This window comes from Populus euphratica, unplaced genomic scaffold, assembly GCF_000495115.2.
Source record: "Populus euphratica unplaced genomic scaffold, PopEup_1.0 scaffold18.1, whole genome shotgun sequence".
NCBI lineage: Eukaryota > Viridiplantae > Streptophyta > Magnoliopsida > Malpighiales > Salicaceae > Populus > Populus euphratica.
The window spans coordinates 1,656,593-1,675,068 of record NW_011499881.1 but is presented as its reverse complement, the minus strand read 5'-3'; the positions used below and the strand labels follow the sequence as shown (position 1 = coordinate 1,675,068).

The 18,476-nt window shown below is 33.4% G+C and overlaps 2 protein-coding genes across 3 annotated transcripts; both read left to right on the top strand.

Moving 5' to 3' along the window:
* The first annotated feature begins 8,085 nt into the window (after positions 1–8,085).
* LOC105129495 (auxin-responsive protein IAA14-like) lies at positions 8,086–10,520 on the top strand. 2 transcript variants are annotated; one of them, XM_011031588.1, is made up of 5 exons: positions 8,086–8,551; positions 8,912–9,141; positions 9,281–9,416; positions 9,887–9,948; positions 10,111–10,520. In XM_011031588.1, the coding sequence occupies exons 1-5, from the start codon at positions 8,271–8,273 to the stop codon at positions 10,152–10,154; spliced, it is 753 nt and encodes a 250-aa protein (XP_011029890.1). In that variant the 5' UTR covers positions 8,086–8,270; the 3' UTR covers positions 10,155–10,520. The 2 variants fall into 2 exon arrangements, with proteins under 2 accessions (XP_011029890.1, XP_011029891.1); XM_011031589.1 differs by having other exon boundaries at positions 8,087–8,551; positions 10,117–10,520.
* A 2,920-nt stretch (positions 10,521–13,440) lies between these two features.
* On the top strand, positions 13,441–16,960 carry LOC105129494 (protein transport protein sec23-1-like). The gene is made up of 2 exons (XM_011031587.1): positions 13,441–14,416; positions 15,036–16,960. Exons 1-2 carry the CDS (start codon positions 13,700–13,702, stop codon positions 16,698–16,700), a joined length of 2,382 nt encoding a protein of 793 aa, XP_011029889.1. The 5' UTR covers positions 13,441–13,699; the 3' UTR covers positions 16,701–16,960.
* The last annotated feature ends 1,516 nt before the right edge of the window (positions 16,961–18,476 follow it).

Genomic DNA, 18,476 nt, shown 5'->3' with positions numbered 1-18,476 from the left:
TTTTTTTTTATAAAAAAACCCCCCCCCCCCCCCCCAGCTACAGCTAGTTGATAAATGATCTTTTTGACGATCTTTGCAGTTCCCTTGGATTTTAAGCGAGAATCATTGGCGTTGAGTGAATCTGTAGGATTTTAGGTGGACCTTTGCGGTCGGAAATTGGAAGATAGAATCCAGAATCCCCAACGTGACTTTAAAGCGCGTTTCCGACAAGAAGACTTCAGACACCAAGTAATGTTGATAACTTATTTTGCTACAAGCAGATCCACTTGTGCTCGTGTCTGGTGGATCAGAGCATCAGGAGGAGGAGGAGGAGGAGGAGGAGGAGTGGTAGGCTTGCCTGGTTGTCATGTCTGATCAATTGACAGAAGGTTAATTATCTAGCTATCAATTTGCCATCTGTATTTTCTTGAAGATGGACTAGAAATGCTTGAAGTAGGTAAAGCCACGTCTGTCCATTGAAGACCATTCATGGGATGGCCTCGTTTCCTGGAGAAAGTAGGACCCTAACGAAGCTGGTAATTAACAACGTACATTAATTCATTTGTCATGTCTACGTTTGATAATGCAACTACGCAACCTTTCCATTCGCAACAATCAAACATATACATGCCTGAAATGTTTAAGAACCTGTTTCAGGCCTAGAGGATAGTTTTTTATGTTTCATTTTCATTTATTTTTTCTATATTTTCAGAATTCAATTATAGATTTTATTGCGGTAATTTGTCAGAAACAAAGATTTTTATACTTTTTTACAAGGATTGAACACGTTTATGTTTTAATTTATTTCAAGAGATTTTAGTTTTCGAGATTAAGATAATTAATCAACTCAAACCTCATATTTATAATTGCCCAATTGATTTTACTAATTAATACATGCAAGGGAAAGTAATTTTTTACTTGAGAAACCCACTATGTACTTGTGTGTTTTAAGTGGTATTTGGCATTATGATATTATTATACTTTTAAAAAAATTTAAATTTTTTTACTTCAAATTATTTTTTATTTTTTTATTTTGATATAATAATGTTAAAAATAAATATTTTTTAAAAAAATTATTTTAATATAATTTTTAAGTAAAAATTATTTACGTAACATTAAAATTCTCAAACAAGAAAGCAAAAGTAAAAGGGCATAAATATCCTTCATTTTGACGGGCAGGTTCTAAACGGGCTTCGAATTATTCAAGTGGGCTTAAATGCGACCTCGGGGCTCAAAGTGTTAAGACTTTATCATGGAGAAAGAGTGGGAATATATTATACAGAGATAAAGAGATAAACTGATGATTTATCAGATATGAATAATTCATTGTGGAGTCATCATTTGATCAAATGTAAAATTAATATTTGACAAACATGGCATGAACTCTCTAACTCTAGAAAATAATGTCCAAACAATGAAAGCAAAAGCAAATCAAAATCATTACTGAGCAATGAATGGAATCTGCTACTTGTTTGAGTAATGTTAGGTAGAGGAGTGTCAGCCGAATAGTCTTTTATTATTACATTTAATTGATTTCTTTTTTCACGAAAAAGAAGAAGAAAAAAAAACTCATTCATGGATTCAATACGGAATGGAATATATATTAATCTACTAGTAAACTTTTATGGTTGAGATTCTATCAGAGTTGTGATTAATGTTCGATCGAGTAATGATTAAAAAAAAAAACTCATTCATGGATTCAATGAATGGAACATCGACCTGTAGTATCTTAAATAGTTAATTCAACAAGTTGAGAGGAGATTTTGGAACATGAGAGACAACTTTGGGGCAGGTGAACTTCTTTCAAGTTAATTTCAGCTCCTATATAAAGAATTTCTCATTGTTTGTTTATACGTTGATGATTTAATAACATACATGAGCACTGCTCCTGTAAAGCTGCTGCAATTTAAGATTACGGAATATGAAATGACAGGTATGGGACTTATGAAATACTCCCTTGGTATTCAAGTCCAACAATCTAAGGGCAAGATTTTTATTTCTCGAGAAAAGTATCTAGAGGATTTGCTGAAATGATTTCCAATGATTAACTGTAAACCAATTTCTACTCCATTAGCAACAAAGGAGAAATTGCAGCAGAATGATGGTGCACCTAAAGAAGATGTATAGCAGCCTGGTTGATTCTCTAATCTACTTGACAAACACTAGGTCTGACATCGTCTTTTTAATTAGCCTGATCTCAAGATTCATGCAAGAACCAAGAAAATTACATTATCAGCAGCTAAAATAATTTTGCGTTATATTCAAGTGCTAGAAAACTTGGCATTAGATATGTCAAAGAGAATGGTAGCAAGCTAATTGGTTTTACAGATAGCTACTCTTAATGATCGCAAAAGCACTTCAGGGAATGTGTTTTGCATGGGAACTAAAATAATATCATGGTTATCAAAGAAGCAGAAGACTATAGCACTTTCATCAGCTGGAGGAGAATATATCTCTGCAGCAGATGCGGCCTGTGAAGGTGTTTGGCTAAGAAGAATTCTGTCAGATTCGCTGCAGAAAAATGACAGCCTTACAACCATTTTTTTGTGACAACATGTCCACCATAGCCATGACAAAGAATTACGTGTTCCATAGCAGGACCAAAGACATTGAGCTAAAGTAAAGAGCATATTTGAACAATCAATGGACGATTCCCTGCTAGAGTGAGTAAAAGGAAGTAAAGAGCATATTTGATTGGTGGACCGTGTTAGCTGTCATCTTTGTGGACTAAGCAAGTTCTATCCAGGAACTTATGGCAGAAAACCGTAGCTGTATACCGATTTATACAAGTCGGTTCATGAGCCTAGATGTGTGTTTGGAAATGTAGTATTAAAAGTTTTGAATTTTTTTATTTAAAATGAAATTTTTTTATATTAATGTTGAAAATAATTTAAGAAAAAACTTAATTTTAATATATTTTTAAATAAAAAATATTTTAAATCATTATCGTTATTACAATCTCATAGGAAAGAAGTGTAGAGGTTTTAGTTATGCTCGAGTTAAAAAAAACACTTAATTAGTATTCACAATTACCCCTAGCCTCTGTTTAGTTTTCTGTATTATGATAGAACCAGTACAACATCTTGATATCAGAAAGGGGATCGAAATCTTAAATCTTGATGCAAGTAAGAAGTAAAAACAACAAAAAAAGACCTTAAGTAAATGATTCTAGGAGGCATTCTAACCCGTAGTTGTCCTAAAATACATTAAATTTAAGAAACAATATAAGAAATATAGTCTCCAAAACGGTAGTTTAATTAACTAGTAGAATTTGAGGTTTCTTTTAAAGATTTTATGTTTAAATCTCAAATAGAAAGGAATAAATTTTTCTAAATGTATCGTACCAACATGGTTCGAAAGCACTTGGTCGTCAAATTAAAACAAAGGAAATAAATCGATCCTATATTTAGGTGGAGCAGGAACCAAGAAAGTGATGCGCCTCAAAGAGTTCGGTGATCCTCTTGCCAGCCACAAGTGGGTTCGGTATCCTAGTGTGATTGCAGGCAAGCATATCGTCACTGGTGACTTCAAGCAACGCCTCCAAGAAAAACTAAAACTCTTGCTGATTTGAATATATTACAAGTATAATTAATTAATTAATATTCCCAGATTATATATATATATATATATATAGAAAAGTATTAGCTATCGATCATTAGCATAACATCGCGTTAGTTAGGGCAGAGAAAAGGATAATCAAGGGAATGGTCGGGCAGGTTGGTCAGGCTAATTTTTAATTGAACATTCCAAGCTAAGAGTACCCTGGTAAGCCCCCACCATGGTATTAATGTCTCAGCTTCTGCCAACATTTGGAATAATATTATCGCGGGGAAATATATATATATTATTTTATTTTATTTTATTTTTTAGAGAGAGAGAGAGAGCGGGTGCCTTTAATTATGGCAGAGGGTGTGCGTTTACATTAGTTGCATGTGATTTGATTTACTTTATTATATGGATTAATAATAATTTTTTTAAAATATAAATAATATTTTAAATGTTTTGAATTTCACAATCATCTTGATACAGCACTTACTAGTAATTTTTTAAATGAAAAATAAAAAAACAACCTTCTTATAATCCTCTTAATATTTATAATATGGTCCAATGTCAACATTTTATATTTATAATATGGTATACAATACACACAGTACCAGCATAGTGATTTCTCCTCTCATTTTAAAATAATATGCAATTACCGGCAAAAGATTTTTATCGAGGTATGGGGCGCTTGACCATTGATCCAGACGATCGGGATTTGGGTTTTTAATAAAGAATGGTATCGTGCATGGTAATATTTCTCAAGTTCGGACATGCATCTGAAATCTTTTTAATCTCTCGCGTGTTCAATCTACTTCGAAGACCTTTCTTCGTAAACATGTGGAACTATTAAGCAAATGCCGCCAAGTGAGTGGACAGCGGCCCTGGCTTTGACCGATATTGGACACAGGAGCTCTTTTGGCGCAGGTGATCGCTTGATGATGAGGCAGTAACTTGTTTTTTATTTCACGTTAATGAATTATTGCTGTTATTATTTTGATGTTGCGTGCAGTAATGTATCGATGCACAGCTGCCATTTAGGCCCGCGAGAAGAAGACTGATTTAACAACTTCATTTCGCCTGCAGAGGAATTGGAAAGGTACAGCGCTGAAATATTAATTTGACGCAAAAAAACAATCAATCTTATTGTTCCATGTGGCTATATCTGGAAAATTGTGGCCAGGAAACGACCACCGGATCGCTTGGTAATATTTTGACTCGGGTGGGTCGAGGGTTGTATCAGGATTCAGGACCACCTCCAGAACACACTAGCTAGCAACTCAGGCCACCGCGTTACCTCAATTGGGAGTGAAAGGCGGTCGTTTCTTATGTTCTACTATGATTTGACTCGACCAGAAGTCCAAAAGATAAAAAGGTGTCTGTTTCTTAGAGAGACGGTCCTCTTCAGGGAAGTCTATTTTATTGCCCCGGCGTTTTTAAAAAAGTTTTCAAAAAAAATTCTAACGATTTTTTTTTCAATACTTCAAAATCAAACAAAAAATTTTAAATTTTAAATCAGATCTTTATTAATAAAAAATATATAAAAATAAATCAGATCTTTATTAATAAAAAATATAAAAAAAAACTCAAATAACTTTTTTTATTTTAAAAAAAAATATTGAGTGATAAAATCACTAAAAATATCAACAAAAAAAATATCAAGCCAGGAAAACTTTTTAAACCAATAACCTGAGATAGTAGATGGAAAATACCATGCATAAAAAAAATGGTGAAAATCAATTCACAACAAATTTAACATCAAATGATAAATTACTACTACTATTATTATTATTATTATTATTATTCTTATTATTATTATTATTATCATTATAGCAATCACCATCATTATTATTATTAATAAGTAATATTATTGTTGTTGTTACTGTAATTATCACTATCATTATCATTACTACTACTACTATCACCACTATCACAACCATCACTACTGTACTATTACTATTAATAATATTAATACTACTATTTTATTAATATTATTGTTGTTAGCACCAATTTCATTATTATAACTATCATTATCATCATCATCATTACTATAATTATTATTGAAATAACAAAAATTATAAATTGTTAATATTAAAAACCATTAAAAATCATAACCTTTGATTTCAAAAAAGCATTTAGTCAAAAATTATAATTTTTTTTAACTATGAGCTAAAATAATATTTTTATTGTATAAAAAAATAGAAAAGAAGCAGATACACCTAAACAATTTTTTAATAATTAATGAGCAAGTGGAAAAAACTAACAAACCCCTAACTTCAAAGCTTAAGTTTTTTCTACTCAAATATATTTAGGGCTCAACACGCTACTAAACACAAAAATATTAGGTTTGGTAGCTTACTAAACTCGAATATACTTGAGCTTAGCTCATTATTAAACTCAATGATATTTTAATTTAGTATAGAGGCAATCTCAAGAATGTTAGATCTCGTAACTTGCTTAATTCATGTTTATTTGGGCTTAACATTTGATTGAATTAAAAAAATATTAAATTTGAAAATAAACTAGATTTAAATTATTTGGGTTTAATATTCTATCAACCCTAAATATATTATATTATCAACTTTTCTTTCACCATTTTAAATAAAGAATTAGTTTAAAAATCAAAATTTAAAATATGCTGATCCTATACGTGTATAAAGTTAAATTTTAAGTGCAATTAATATTCACTTCATGTGATTAAGGCAAGGATCCTCTTGATTTCAACTTAATTAGAAAATATAAATTAATTTGAAATTATTAGTATCGCCAATTGGGTGCTTTTCGTGCGTACGCGCATAGAATGTTCTATCTAGTAAATTTGTGACATTGTAAGTCATGCTTTGCAGTTTCGTATTTCCACTTTTATTATTAGAACTCATTAATTGTTGTGCGTGTGTGTGTGTAACACCAAACTAATTTCTTCTACAGGGACTGAAATGGAATTGGATGCATATACTAGTAGTTACGTATAAAAGATTTGAAAGCTTGGCTCTGAAATGTTCATGATATATTCCATCAAGTGTTTGTAAATATATATGTTATTGGTGGTTTCAGGTGTTTGTATTTTATAATAAAAACTTGCTAGCGAACCCATCTAAAATTATAGTTTATAAATCTAATATTAGGATCATGAATCAACTTTAATCTATCACTTTTTTGTAAAACAATATTAATTTAATTTTTTTAAAAATAATTATTTAATTTTAACCTGGTTAAGTTTAGACTCCCTCACGAATCAATTTTTTGAACCATCCTAATTTAGCTAAGTTAATATAAAACATATTTTTTTTAAAAAAATCAATCCAAGTTGAGCTCTAATTAATTCAGCAGGTCAACTTGCCGAGACAAGTCATGTTTAATAACCATTAGCAATTAGAAAATGGGGGGACATTAAACCAGTGCTGCTCTTAATTTTCATAACGAAAAACATAGGGAATCAGACAGGCTGAGGTTCGTCCAGCAATAATATTGTTGTCCTTGCAATTTGCTAAGCCTGTGCAATATATATATATATGCCCTTGCATTGTATGAATTATTGGTTCATGTGATTACTTGCACACTGGAAGGTTCCTGGCAGAATCTTACCATTAAGGTCAGGGCGTCTATGTCCAAATTTAATGATACAACGGCATATGAGCCGGTCGAGCATTGTATGCTCATCAGCCAACGGACCCCGTGGATCGACGGAAAAGAATATGAGCATGTACAACAGAGGAAAAAAAGAAGAAAAAAGAGATTATTTGCGTGATACACACACATATACCAAGTGAAGCTCAAGCTGATCGAGATGAATTTAATTCAATATATATATTTGCTGCATTTATTAATTAGGAATTCTAGTTCATTCCCGATTATTTAATTTTAATCTTTAGAATCTGGTGCTATGGCAACATGCCTCCATTTACGGATAAAATGAGAACAGTAACTGAGTTCGAAAACGACTATAGAAAATTCAAAATAATAGTTATTATGCTGAAATTGATGGAGAATGATGATGATCACTATGCTCCAGACAGAAAAGGGAAGCCACCTTTTTTTTTTCTTTTTTCTTTTTTTTTATGGACCATTACATAATAAAAGATTCTCCAACGAAATAATTTGTCAGACCAATTTCCCTTTTATAATTAAGTCAGGAAACACCCTTTGCAGTCTCTGAAATATTGTATTATATACACGGAGTCTAATTACTCCCACGTGTCGAACTATTATCTTCGAAGTAACAGTTTTCCTCTTCTGATCTTGAATTTTATCGATCGATCTTTAATCTTCACTTAATTAATTACTTAAACTGTTGGATTAAACAATCGTTTGATAATGGCAAGTTCAAATTCATTAAATTGAAAAGAAAAAAAAGAGGGAAAACATCTCCATTTTTACTGCTTTTGCAGATGGTGGTTGACCTTTAGGAGGAAGATGCATGAAGAAGACCATTTTTCGGCTCTTGATCAGATTGATTAAATGTTCAAGAATCAACATCACAATCTACTGTCCACGTGTCCACAAACCATGGATAAACAAGTTGATATGACGTACACATGCAGCTATACATAGGGAGAACCCACCCCCTCTCCCCCTCGAAACCCCAGTTATATTACTGTGGTCTCTCTCTGGCTAGTTAGCTTGCAAAACGAAGAAGAGGAAATCAGAAGCAAGGAGATAGCTATCAACAGCACCAAAAACAACAAGCAGTAATACAAACACGTTAGATCTCCCACTAAAGCCATTCATTGGCGAGCGCGCGGTAGAGAGAAATGGCAACTTCTGTGCTAGGTGCCGAGCGAACTGATTTGAACTACAAAGAGACTGAGCTGTGTCTGGGATTGCCAGGTGCTGTTGGTGCCAAGAATGAAGTTGAGACTCCTAGTAAGGCTACTGGGAAAAGAGGGTTTGCTGAGACTGTTGACTTGAAGCTTAATCTTCAGGCTAAAGAGGGTGTCATGGATCTGAATGAGAATATCAAGAATATTACTTCGAAGGACAAGAACCACCTTCCTGCTGTTACCATCAAGGACCCTGCTAAGCCACCGGCCAAGTAAGTTTTTCCTTTATATGATTCTTCTCTTCTTCTTCTGGATCTTTTTTTTCTTTCCTGCTTCAATCGTATGATATATATACGCTTGTTGGAGAACAATTACAGGATAGAAGTTGAATTATTGCTGTGTCGTTTTTATCACAGGCCATAAATTAACCCTCTTTCTTTCCTTTGTTATTTAAAACTTTTGAAATAAATTATCTACATAGAAAATCCTTAAAGGGGTTTTTCTTTTTGTTGATCCCCCCCTCTTTGTGTGCGCACTGGTACTGGTTAGTTATTTTATTTTTTTGTCCTTGTTTTCCTTTTTTTTTTGGACATTAGAGATGTAATATTAACATAAGTGATATTGGATCTCAGGGCACAAGTTGTAGGTTGGCCACCAGTTCGATCTTACAGGAAGAACGTTATGGCTCAGAAGAACGCCAGTGAGGAAGGTGAGAAGGCAAGCACTGGCGGCAGCAGTGCAGCATTTGTGAAGGTCTGCATGGATGGTGCACCCTATCTTCGCAAGGTGGACTTGAAGATGTACAGGAGCTACCAAGAATTATCTGATGCCTTGGCCAAAATGTTCAGTTCCTTCACCATGGGTGAGTACTGTGATTATATATATATATTGGCTATATCTCATGATGAGTTAATTAAGAGAAAAGGATTGAATATATTGAATTGGATAGATCTAATTAATATTATAGACCCAATAATCATCGTAAAAGTACTTTTTTGAAGGTAATTATGGAGCCCAGGGAATGATAGACTTTATGAATGAGAGCAAGTTGATGGATCTACTTAATAGTTCCGAGTATGTGCCATCCTACGAAGACAAGGATGGTGATTGGATGCTCGTGGGTGATGTTCCATGGGAGTAAGTTCCTCGTAACCTAAAAGCTCTATAGCATGTAAAAAATTGATCAAATAATGAAAAAAAAAAAAAGAAAAAGAAGAAGAGGCGAGCATGTAACTCATTCTGCAATAGTACAACTTTGTTTCGCATGTTGCCACTAGTATTTTTTAATGTAAATTTACTATACACTGAGCTCAGATCTCGAGTTGATGAACTCTTTTTATGATTTAATTCTTGTAAGTAATTATTTACTCATGAGTCGCGTCCAGCAATATATATATATATATATATAATAGCAAAGTGGTGACAGTACAAATTAAGCAATACACACAAGTTTTAGGGCTTCCTAGGTCATCATATGGAGCAAAAAAATTATTGGGCAGGTGCAGCAAGAATATTAATGGTTATCTATATTGATTTTAAATATCACGAAAGAAGCAAGAATTAGTTTGAAATTTTATCACTTACACGGTTACGTTGATCTTATGCAGGATGTTTGTCAATTCATGCAAGCGCCTGCGCCTCATGAAAGGATCTGAAGCCATTGGACTTGGTACGCTTCTAATTAATTATCTCATCATCACAACCATTTATAATATTTATTCTGAAAGTAAATTTTTTAATTTACTAAATATTGCTTCCATATGTTTAAAAAAGAAAAAAGAGTTAATCATGAATGAGAAGGTATACGACTAACTTAAACTTCATGTCCAAGTTTCAGCACCAAGAGCCATGGAGAAATGCAAGAGCAGAACCTGAACCTTTTATACTCAATTTATTTAGCTTTCCTACCGAACTCCCTCTTTTCAGCCTTGTATCCATGAAGACTAGGAGACAAGGCACTTGTGCAACGTGGGTGGAGCAGTAGTGGTGTTTCATGGATTTGTCTGTACTCTTTTTTTAAAATTATTTTTGAGGAGATGTGTCTGTATTTTCGTTTGATCGTATATAGATATCAAAGATCTAGACATTTGTAATGGACAAGAAGCAAGAACTTAACCCCCTGTTGTCTGGCTTGTTTATTACTAATGGCTTGCGTAATAATTTACCTATTTCTCTATTGTTTGTTGTTGTATTGGCAGCCATAGTTGCCGAGTACGTGTTTTATTCCTTCAATTCAATGCTGCTCCTTGTTTTTTTTTTTTTCTTTTTTTCTCGTAAAAATAGATTCCTTATGCCCTCATTTATTCATAAATATATGCATGAGTTATTATTTTGGAGTAGGGGAGTTGCTTTAAAATTCATGACCCAAGAGGGGTAGGGAACAAGAGCATGTGCATGTTGATGGGGCTTTCAATTATGACCATTAGTTTATGCTATGTGTTCATGAGTTCGCGATAAGCAAATATGTCTTTGATTGATGAATGAAGGTTGTTGAGTTAAGTGGGTGGGATTTTGTTGATTTGTTTTTTAAATTATTATTCATTTAAAAAATTAAATTCATGCCTTTTTTTATTTTTTAAGATGATTTAAATGTGCTCATACTAAAATAAAGAAATTTAAAATATTATCTTAATATATATATATATATATATATATAACTCCAAGAAGAGATACTGAAGAAACGCAAAAGAAAAAAAAAAAGCAATCGTGCAAAGTAAAAGTTTAAAAATTATAAAAATAAATAAATAACTTTGAGCAGTAAACCACATTAAAATGTTAGTTGGTGAACAGTACATATGCGCCCATTGTTATACCACCACAAGGTTTAGAGTCCTTGTAATGGTAATTAACACACTCAATCGTTGGTATTCTTCGGGTAAGGAATTCATTGGATTTGGCTTTTGAAACTTCTTGTCCAGTTTCCCTTCGGTGGGATTTCTGATTGCCAAAATTCAAAGGCTTTAAACAATCCACAGAACTCTACACTTAGAACAGTTTATTTTTAGTATTTTCAAAATATTTAAATATTTTTATTTTTTTAATTAATAATTTTTAGTATTTTTAGATTATTTTGATGTGTTGATATTAAAAATATTTTTTAATATATTTTTAAATAAAAATTATTTTAAAATTACAATCACATTTATAAACACACCCTTGGATTATTAATGGGCTCTCCACACCCTCGCCATGCAATTGAAGGGATGGATAGGGGTAATTATTTTTTATTTGATTTGTTTTTTATAAAAAAATAATTAAATTAATTTTTTTAAAAATAAAATTAAATTGAAACTGGTTTAAATTGGTTTGACTCAGTTTTGGCTTTATTTTTTCTAGTTTGGCACTATTTTTTAGGCTTGGCTTAGTTTTTTCTGATTTGACTCCTTTTTTTCTGATTTAACTCAATTTAAATTTAATTTAATTTTTTTAATTTCAAATTTATAAAAATAAAATCAAAGGTCAGTTTTTTCAAAATAAAAAAGTTTACCTCGCCTTTGCTTGCCTTGATATAAATAAATGGACGGCAGTCTTGATACATAACGGCAACGATGGCCATGATAATAACAAAAATAGCAATCATACAGTATCGTTAACCTGAAGAAAAGCCATTAGGTATAATAATATTTGGGTTTTTATATTTTTTAAACATATTTTTTTCTTTAAAAAAGTTAGATTTATATTCTTTTTAAGCATGTCCGGTGGGCCTCTCTAGCAAAAAAAAAATGACAAAGAGAGCTTGTCCAGTCTCTTTAATGTTTTAGTCCCTAGGCCCATTATCTTGGTGGTCAGGTCGGCTGGCCCAGGAAACGCACAGTGCGATAAAGTCGTGGATGAAAGAACCAAGAAAAGAAATAGTGAAAAGCAGGAAGACAAGAATCGTAGATAATGTCATCTTTGATGCTTTACGTACTTTAATGTTTGCTTTTGGCCTTTAGTAGGGCATCTTCAGGAGAAACACTTGAAGGAAAGCAAAAGCAAAACGACAATAAATCTAGACTTTCACTCTTATTTTTATAATTTCAAGGAAAGAGTTACGTCTCTATGGTTGTTTTTATATTTTAAAAATATTTTTTTAAAATTTAAAATTTTTTATTTATTTAAAATTATATATTTTTAGTATTTTTAAATTATTTTGATATACTACTATTAAAAATATTTTTTAAAAAATAATATATATATATATATATTATTTTTTAAAAAATATTTTTAATAGTAGTATATCAAAATAATTTAAAAATATTAAAAAATATTATTTTAAAATAAAAAAAATTAAATATTTTTAAAATATAAAAATAAACAAGACATAAACTAAATTTGGCTAAGAAAAGAAAAAAAAATCATTATGCCTGTAATGATAAGTGATGGATGATAGCTCTTTTTTGAGTCAGACCTCGTTATTTTAGATATCCTGTCAGGATTAAAATGTTTATAATATTTATTTTTTTAAAGAATTTAATATTAGTATTATTACAAGATCTTAATATTATTTATTTATTTGACAATTAAGTATACCTTCAAGTCAATTTGCTTATCCAGTGAGAATAATTCTGCTCTTATCTTAAAATTACATCTTTTATTTCAATTTAGTGCATTCATGAAAAAACTAACCTTGAAACTTAAAACTCGATTATACAAAATTACATATTTAATTATTAGACCAATATTTTAAAATTAAAAATAAATATTATTTAAATTAAATCTCTAATAAAAAGATAGAAAAGGGATTTTCTAGTTTGGAGAGAGAGAATATTATACAAGCTTTTTTGTACATCAATTTTCTAGCTATTTAAACCTTAATAAATTTGAATGCTAAAAACTACATGGATTGTAGATTTTTTTTATTTTTTTTTTCCTGTTGGATGGCGATTCCCTGTGATCCGCCTTTTTTTAATACAATTTGTGTTTAGAACTGTTTATATGTATTTTATAAATACTTTTGATTAAAAATATATATATTAAATTAATACTTTTATTTTTAATATTTTAAAATTAATTTGAAGTGTTATATTAAAAAAATTTAATATATTTAAATAAAAAAATATTTTAAAAAAATATCATGAAACATGCTAAACCTTAACACTCGCAAATCAATTGGCCACTATTTAAATAAAAAAAATATTTTTAAAAAATAGCATGAAACACACTGCTAAACCTTAACACTCGCAAATCAATCGGCCACTTTACAAATTCAAAATATTTCCGACCAAAGCATGCGATATCTTTGCATTTCCTTAACGGACTTTCCCAGCAACCAAACACGACATTACTTCCATGACACAACATCCCAAGATTCTCTTCCATCCCAAATTTACAGACATTTGAAAAAACCAAAAACCCCTTTACCTCTTAAAACTTAACATTCCATGAGATCACCTTAAAAAACCCAAAAAATCCACATATTAAAATCCGACCACCCCAGAATGGACTTCGTAGAATTGGAGGCGATCGAGGGCCTACGTTGGTCGTGGAACGCATGGCCAACTACCAAGAATCAAGTTTCTTCCCTTGCAATCCCACTTAGCATCATGTGCACTCCACTGATGCAATCAACGGAGCTTCCGATTCTGACTTATGACCCTCTAATCTGCGCTCTCTGTGCTGCTGTTTTGAACCCTTATGCTCGTGTAGATTATCAGTCTCGCATTTGGGTTTGTCCTTTCTGCTACAACAGGAATCCTTTCCCTATTTCTTATTCAGGTATTGGCGAAACCAATCTTCCTGCTGAACTTTTTCCTACTTACAATACTGTAGAATACAAAATTGACAAGGTTGATTCTAAATTTCGGTCTAATTTGCATTTGGGTTACGGTTGGTCTAATGGGCTTTCTTCGTCTAATGTGTCATTGTCGTCTATGATGTCCGTGGGGACTCCGAGGAGCATTGGTGGTGCTGGTGGGGAGGTCAGGGGATTTGTGGGGCCTGTACCGGTGTTTGTGTTTGTAGTGGATGCTTGTATGGTCGAGGAGGAGTTGAGGGCAGTGAAGAACGAGTTGTTGTTGGTTGTTGAGCAGTTGCCGGAGAATGCCTTGGTTGGGCTAATTACTTTCGATGCAATGGTTAGGGTTTATGATTTGGGGTTTTCTGACTGCTCTAGGGTTGTTGTGTTTCATGGAGGACGTGAGGTTTCGTCAGAGCAGGTACTTCGATTAAACATTCAATTGTAGAATTACTTGAGTGTTTATTAAATTGTTGATTCTAATCTTTTGAAGCTTAGACATTAGTTTCCATGTGCAATAGTATGTTTTAATGGGTCTTGTGCATATTTACTGAATGCTTCAAAAATGTTAATTTTTATTAAGTGTGCATTAACTGGGAAGGACTTAAATTTTTTATGACTAAAGGATTACTGTTTTCTGAAATGACTGATAAAAATTTATGATTAGGAAAAGCCAAACTAAGCAGCAGTTTGCTGTTGTGATTTGTGTAGTCTCTTGTGCTGGAGGTTTTATTTTTTAATTAGATGGCTCAAGCTTTATGCTTTTCAGGGATATGCTTGCATTGCTTGAAAGCCGAATAGGATTTGATCATACTGGTTGATCCATACTTGCCTCTAGCACTGTTCGTTCACTTCACCTCTATAGCTTGATCCATACTAGCCATTTTTCCTAGATACCAGATAAGTGAAGGAGTGTCATTGTTTTGCATCTATACCATAAATCATCAAAAAAGTTTTTGATATGCGCGCGCATGTGGTTAAATAAAAAATTTCTGTGTTTACTTAAAATCACTGTTTTTCTTTCACCTTGCAACCTGCAGGCCCAACAATTCCTGGGTATAGACAGCACCAAGCGGCAGCAACAGCAACTTGGGAAGACTCCAGTTATTCAAAAGCTGGGATTTTTGCTACCTGTATCTGAATGTGAGTTCAATATCACCACTGCAATTGAAGAAATCTGTTCTTTAGCTGTAGTCATGCCAGGACATCGCCCCCAAAGGTGCACAGGAGCTGCAATATCAGTTGCACTTGGACTACTTGAAGGATACTCAGTGAATACAGGCTCCCGGATCATGATTTTCACATCTGGACCTGCAACTTTGGGGCCAGGGATTGTTGTGGACTCAGATCTTAGCAATGCCATCAGAACTCATGGAGACCTCATTAATGGTCATGCACCATACTATGCAAAATCCTGTAGCTTCTACAATCAGCTTTCAAAGAGATTATCTGATGCATCTGTTGTCCTAGATCTTTTTGCTTGCTCTCTTGATCAAGTAGGTGCAGCAGAATTAAAAGGCCCTGTTCAGAGCTCTGGTGGGTTCATGATGTTAGGGGAGTTGTTTGAGTCTGATCAATTCAGAAAGTGCTTGCGGCAAATTTTTATTCATGACGAAGAGGGGAATTTGAAGATGTATTTTGATGCAACAATTGAAGTGGTGACAACTAAAGAAATAAAAATCTGTGGAGCGCTTGGACCATGCGTTTCTCTTCGGAAAAAGAACAGTGTAGTCAGTGACCGTGAGACTGGGGAGGGTGGCACCTATAAGTGGAAGCTTGGTACACTAACTAATAGAACATGCATAGCTTTTTTCTTTGAATTATGTGATGAACAGAGGGCTGAACCTGGTTCTGCATTTTTAGTACAGTTTATAACACGCTACAGGCATGGGAGCATGGGAGTCCGGAAGAGGGTTACGACTGCTGCAAGAAGATGGGTTGAAAACAAGTCACCAGAAATCACTGCTGGTTTTGATCAGGAAACAGCAGCTTCAGTAATGGCCAGGCTAGCCATTTACCGAGCAGAGAGATGTTTTGCTCGAGATGTTATAAGATGGCTGGATGACGACCTTATTTGCTTTGCTTCCAAGTTTGGAGACTATATCCAGGAAGATCCATCCTCCTTCCGCATGTCATCAAACTTTTCTCTTTACCCTCAGTTCATGTATTACTTGAGGAGGTCCCAGTTCATAGATGTTTTCAACTGTACCCCTGATGAAACTGCATTCTTCCGCCTGATGCTGAACCGTGAAGGGGTAGTGGGTTCCCTTATCATGATACAACCGACACTTTTTCAATACTCTTTTGATGGGCCTCCTGTTCCTGTGCTCCTAGATGTTCGCTCCATTTTTGCCGATGTTATTTTGCTCTTTGATTCCTACTTCCATGTGGTGATTCATTATGGGTCCAAGATTGCTCAGTGGAAAAAGCTTGGTTACCACAAAGATCCAAACCATGAGAATCTGAGAAAGCTTTTGGAAGCTCCTGAAATTGATGCACAGCAAGTGATGGTGGAACGAGTTCCAGCACCCAAGCTAATAAAGTGCGATCAACACAGTAGTCAAGCTAGGTTTCTTCTAGCCAAGTTAAATCCATCCGTGACTCAGAATTCAACATTCATAGATGGGTCAGAAATCATACTTACTGATGATTTGAGCTTGCAAGATTTTATAGATCATTTGCAGGCCCTGGCTGTGAAGGGTTAACAAAGAGTAGTGTCGTGTACTGTTTCCCACGTTTCTGTTTCTTCCACTGAACTACATTACGAGTTGGAGAGTTCTTTGTACATAAATTTATCTGAGTCGAGGATTTTGTTTCTATTTAGAAATAGAAGCACTTTGTATTGGGTACAATGAATATTATTTGTTTGTGCTTTGCAAGCAGAGCTACTTGCAAACTCTGGCTGGCTTTGTTCAATGTTCATAGAGTTTTAGTGGATTTCGATAGGTTTTGAAGATTTTGCCAAGCGGGCTTACTTTTACATACTGTTATCCTGTTTTCTTCCTTTGTTACACCATATTAGTCTCTCGAGATTTTTCAACGTAGGATGACAAGAACCAGAAGAAATCCCGGAACCATACTTCCAGCAAAGTGCACTCCTTTTGGGTGTCTCCCTTTTTTGTTCAAAACCGATAACGGCGTTTTCATTGTTTGAAAATTTCAGAACACAAACAAAAACTCGAGTCACAGTCTCCAATTAAACTTCTAACAAACGAGGGCCAGTTCTAATACAGGCGCGCTCACTTCAGCTCGTCTCGCCACAAAACGAGCTGCACAATTCTAAGCCCTTGCGGACGTGCTGTCTGTGAAACTTGGAGGGCAGGGGAGGGGAAAGGAAGGGTAGCGTAGGGGCTATTTGGTGTTTGCTTCAATGGATTGCAATGTTATCAAAATCGATCGATTTGATGGAGGTTGAGGATTATCGGTTCGCTAGTCAAAGATCAACCATAATCACAACCACACTCCCACTGTTTTTATTTTTCCACAGATTGACAATCTACCCTTTCTCTTTCGAACCTCAATTCCAGCAACATTGTTGCGTTTGGATGACATTCCTTACTGCGCAGGGTATCAGGTAAAACATTCCTTACTGAGAAGTAGGGTGTCATCGCTTATGTCAAGTTTGTGCCATGCTGAATTTTTCTAGTCATAACTTCACATGTTTTTTCAATTTGATGAATTTGTTACTTTCCTCCGTATGATAAATGAAATCATTTGAACAGATTCTCAACGATATATGATTCAATGATTGACTGTAGTGTAAGAAAATGATCGACCACAACGTTAATTTTAGAGGAGAACTCAGTTCTAGAATTGGTGGGTGGTGGTGGTGTTACTGCTTTCACGAGGATAAGGATCAATGCATGCTGTGGTGGTGTTACTGCTTTCACGAGGATAAAGAGGAGAGGATAAGGATCAATGCATGCCTTCAGTATTGGATATTGGGTTTTTTTTTTTAAAAAAAAAAACGTATGAAATTAATATTTTTTATTTTTAAAAATTTATTTTTTAAAAAAATAAAAATTACATTTAATAAAAATAAAAATCCATATATCATATTGAAAATAAAATTACAATATATCCCTGTCATGGCAGTTCATGACTCACTGTGGAGTCTTGGAAAGAGAGAGCAGCGTAGAGAGTTATTGAATATAGAGAAGAAATATTAATGAGCTAAACTCAATAGTTTTATCTTGTGTTTTTCATCTATTCATGAAAAAAGTTAATCTATTATCAATTTTATAGATTAATTACTTTTATTTTCAATTCCGTTCAATATAATTTTTACCGTATGATTTATCATCACCAACTTTAATTTCATTCATGTAAGATGGGCCGCCCTTCCTATCAAATATTATATTTTTAATTTAGATAAACTATACCCAATTTATTGAAATCAAGAATATAGATATTTATATGAATGAATGGGTTTAATTATTACCTTGAAGATGATATTTTTTAAACCAACTCGAGTCTCAGGT

What these genes read in the sequence shown, in the direction of transcription:
- LOC105129494 (XM_011031587.1), top strand. Translation starts at nt 13,700, where the DNA reads ATGGACTTCGTAGAATTGGAGGCGATCGAGGGCCTACGTTGGTCGTGG. An exon ending in GTGAGGTTTCGTCAGAGCAG is followed by an intron (nt 14,417 to 15,035) that starts GTACTTCGATTA and finishes TGCAACCTGCAG; the next exon opens with GCCCAACAATTCCTGGGTAT.
- LOC105129495 (XM_011031588.1), top strand. Translation starts at nt 8,271, where the DNA reads ATGGCAACTTCTGTGCTAGGTGCCGAGCGAACTGATTTGAACTACAAA. An exon ending in CCTGCTAAGCCACCGGCCAA is followed by an intron (nt 8,552 to 8,911) that starts GTAAGTTTTTCC and finishes ATTGGATCTCAG; the next exon opens with GGCACAAGTTGTAGGTTGGC. An exon ending in GTTCAGTTCCTTCACCATGG is followed by an intron (nt 9,142 to 9,280) that starts GTGAGTACTGTG and finishes ACTTTTTTGAAG; the next exon opens with GTAATTATGGAGCCCAGGGA.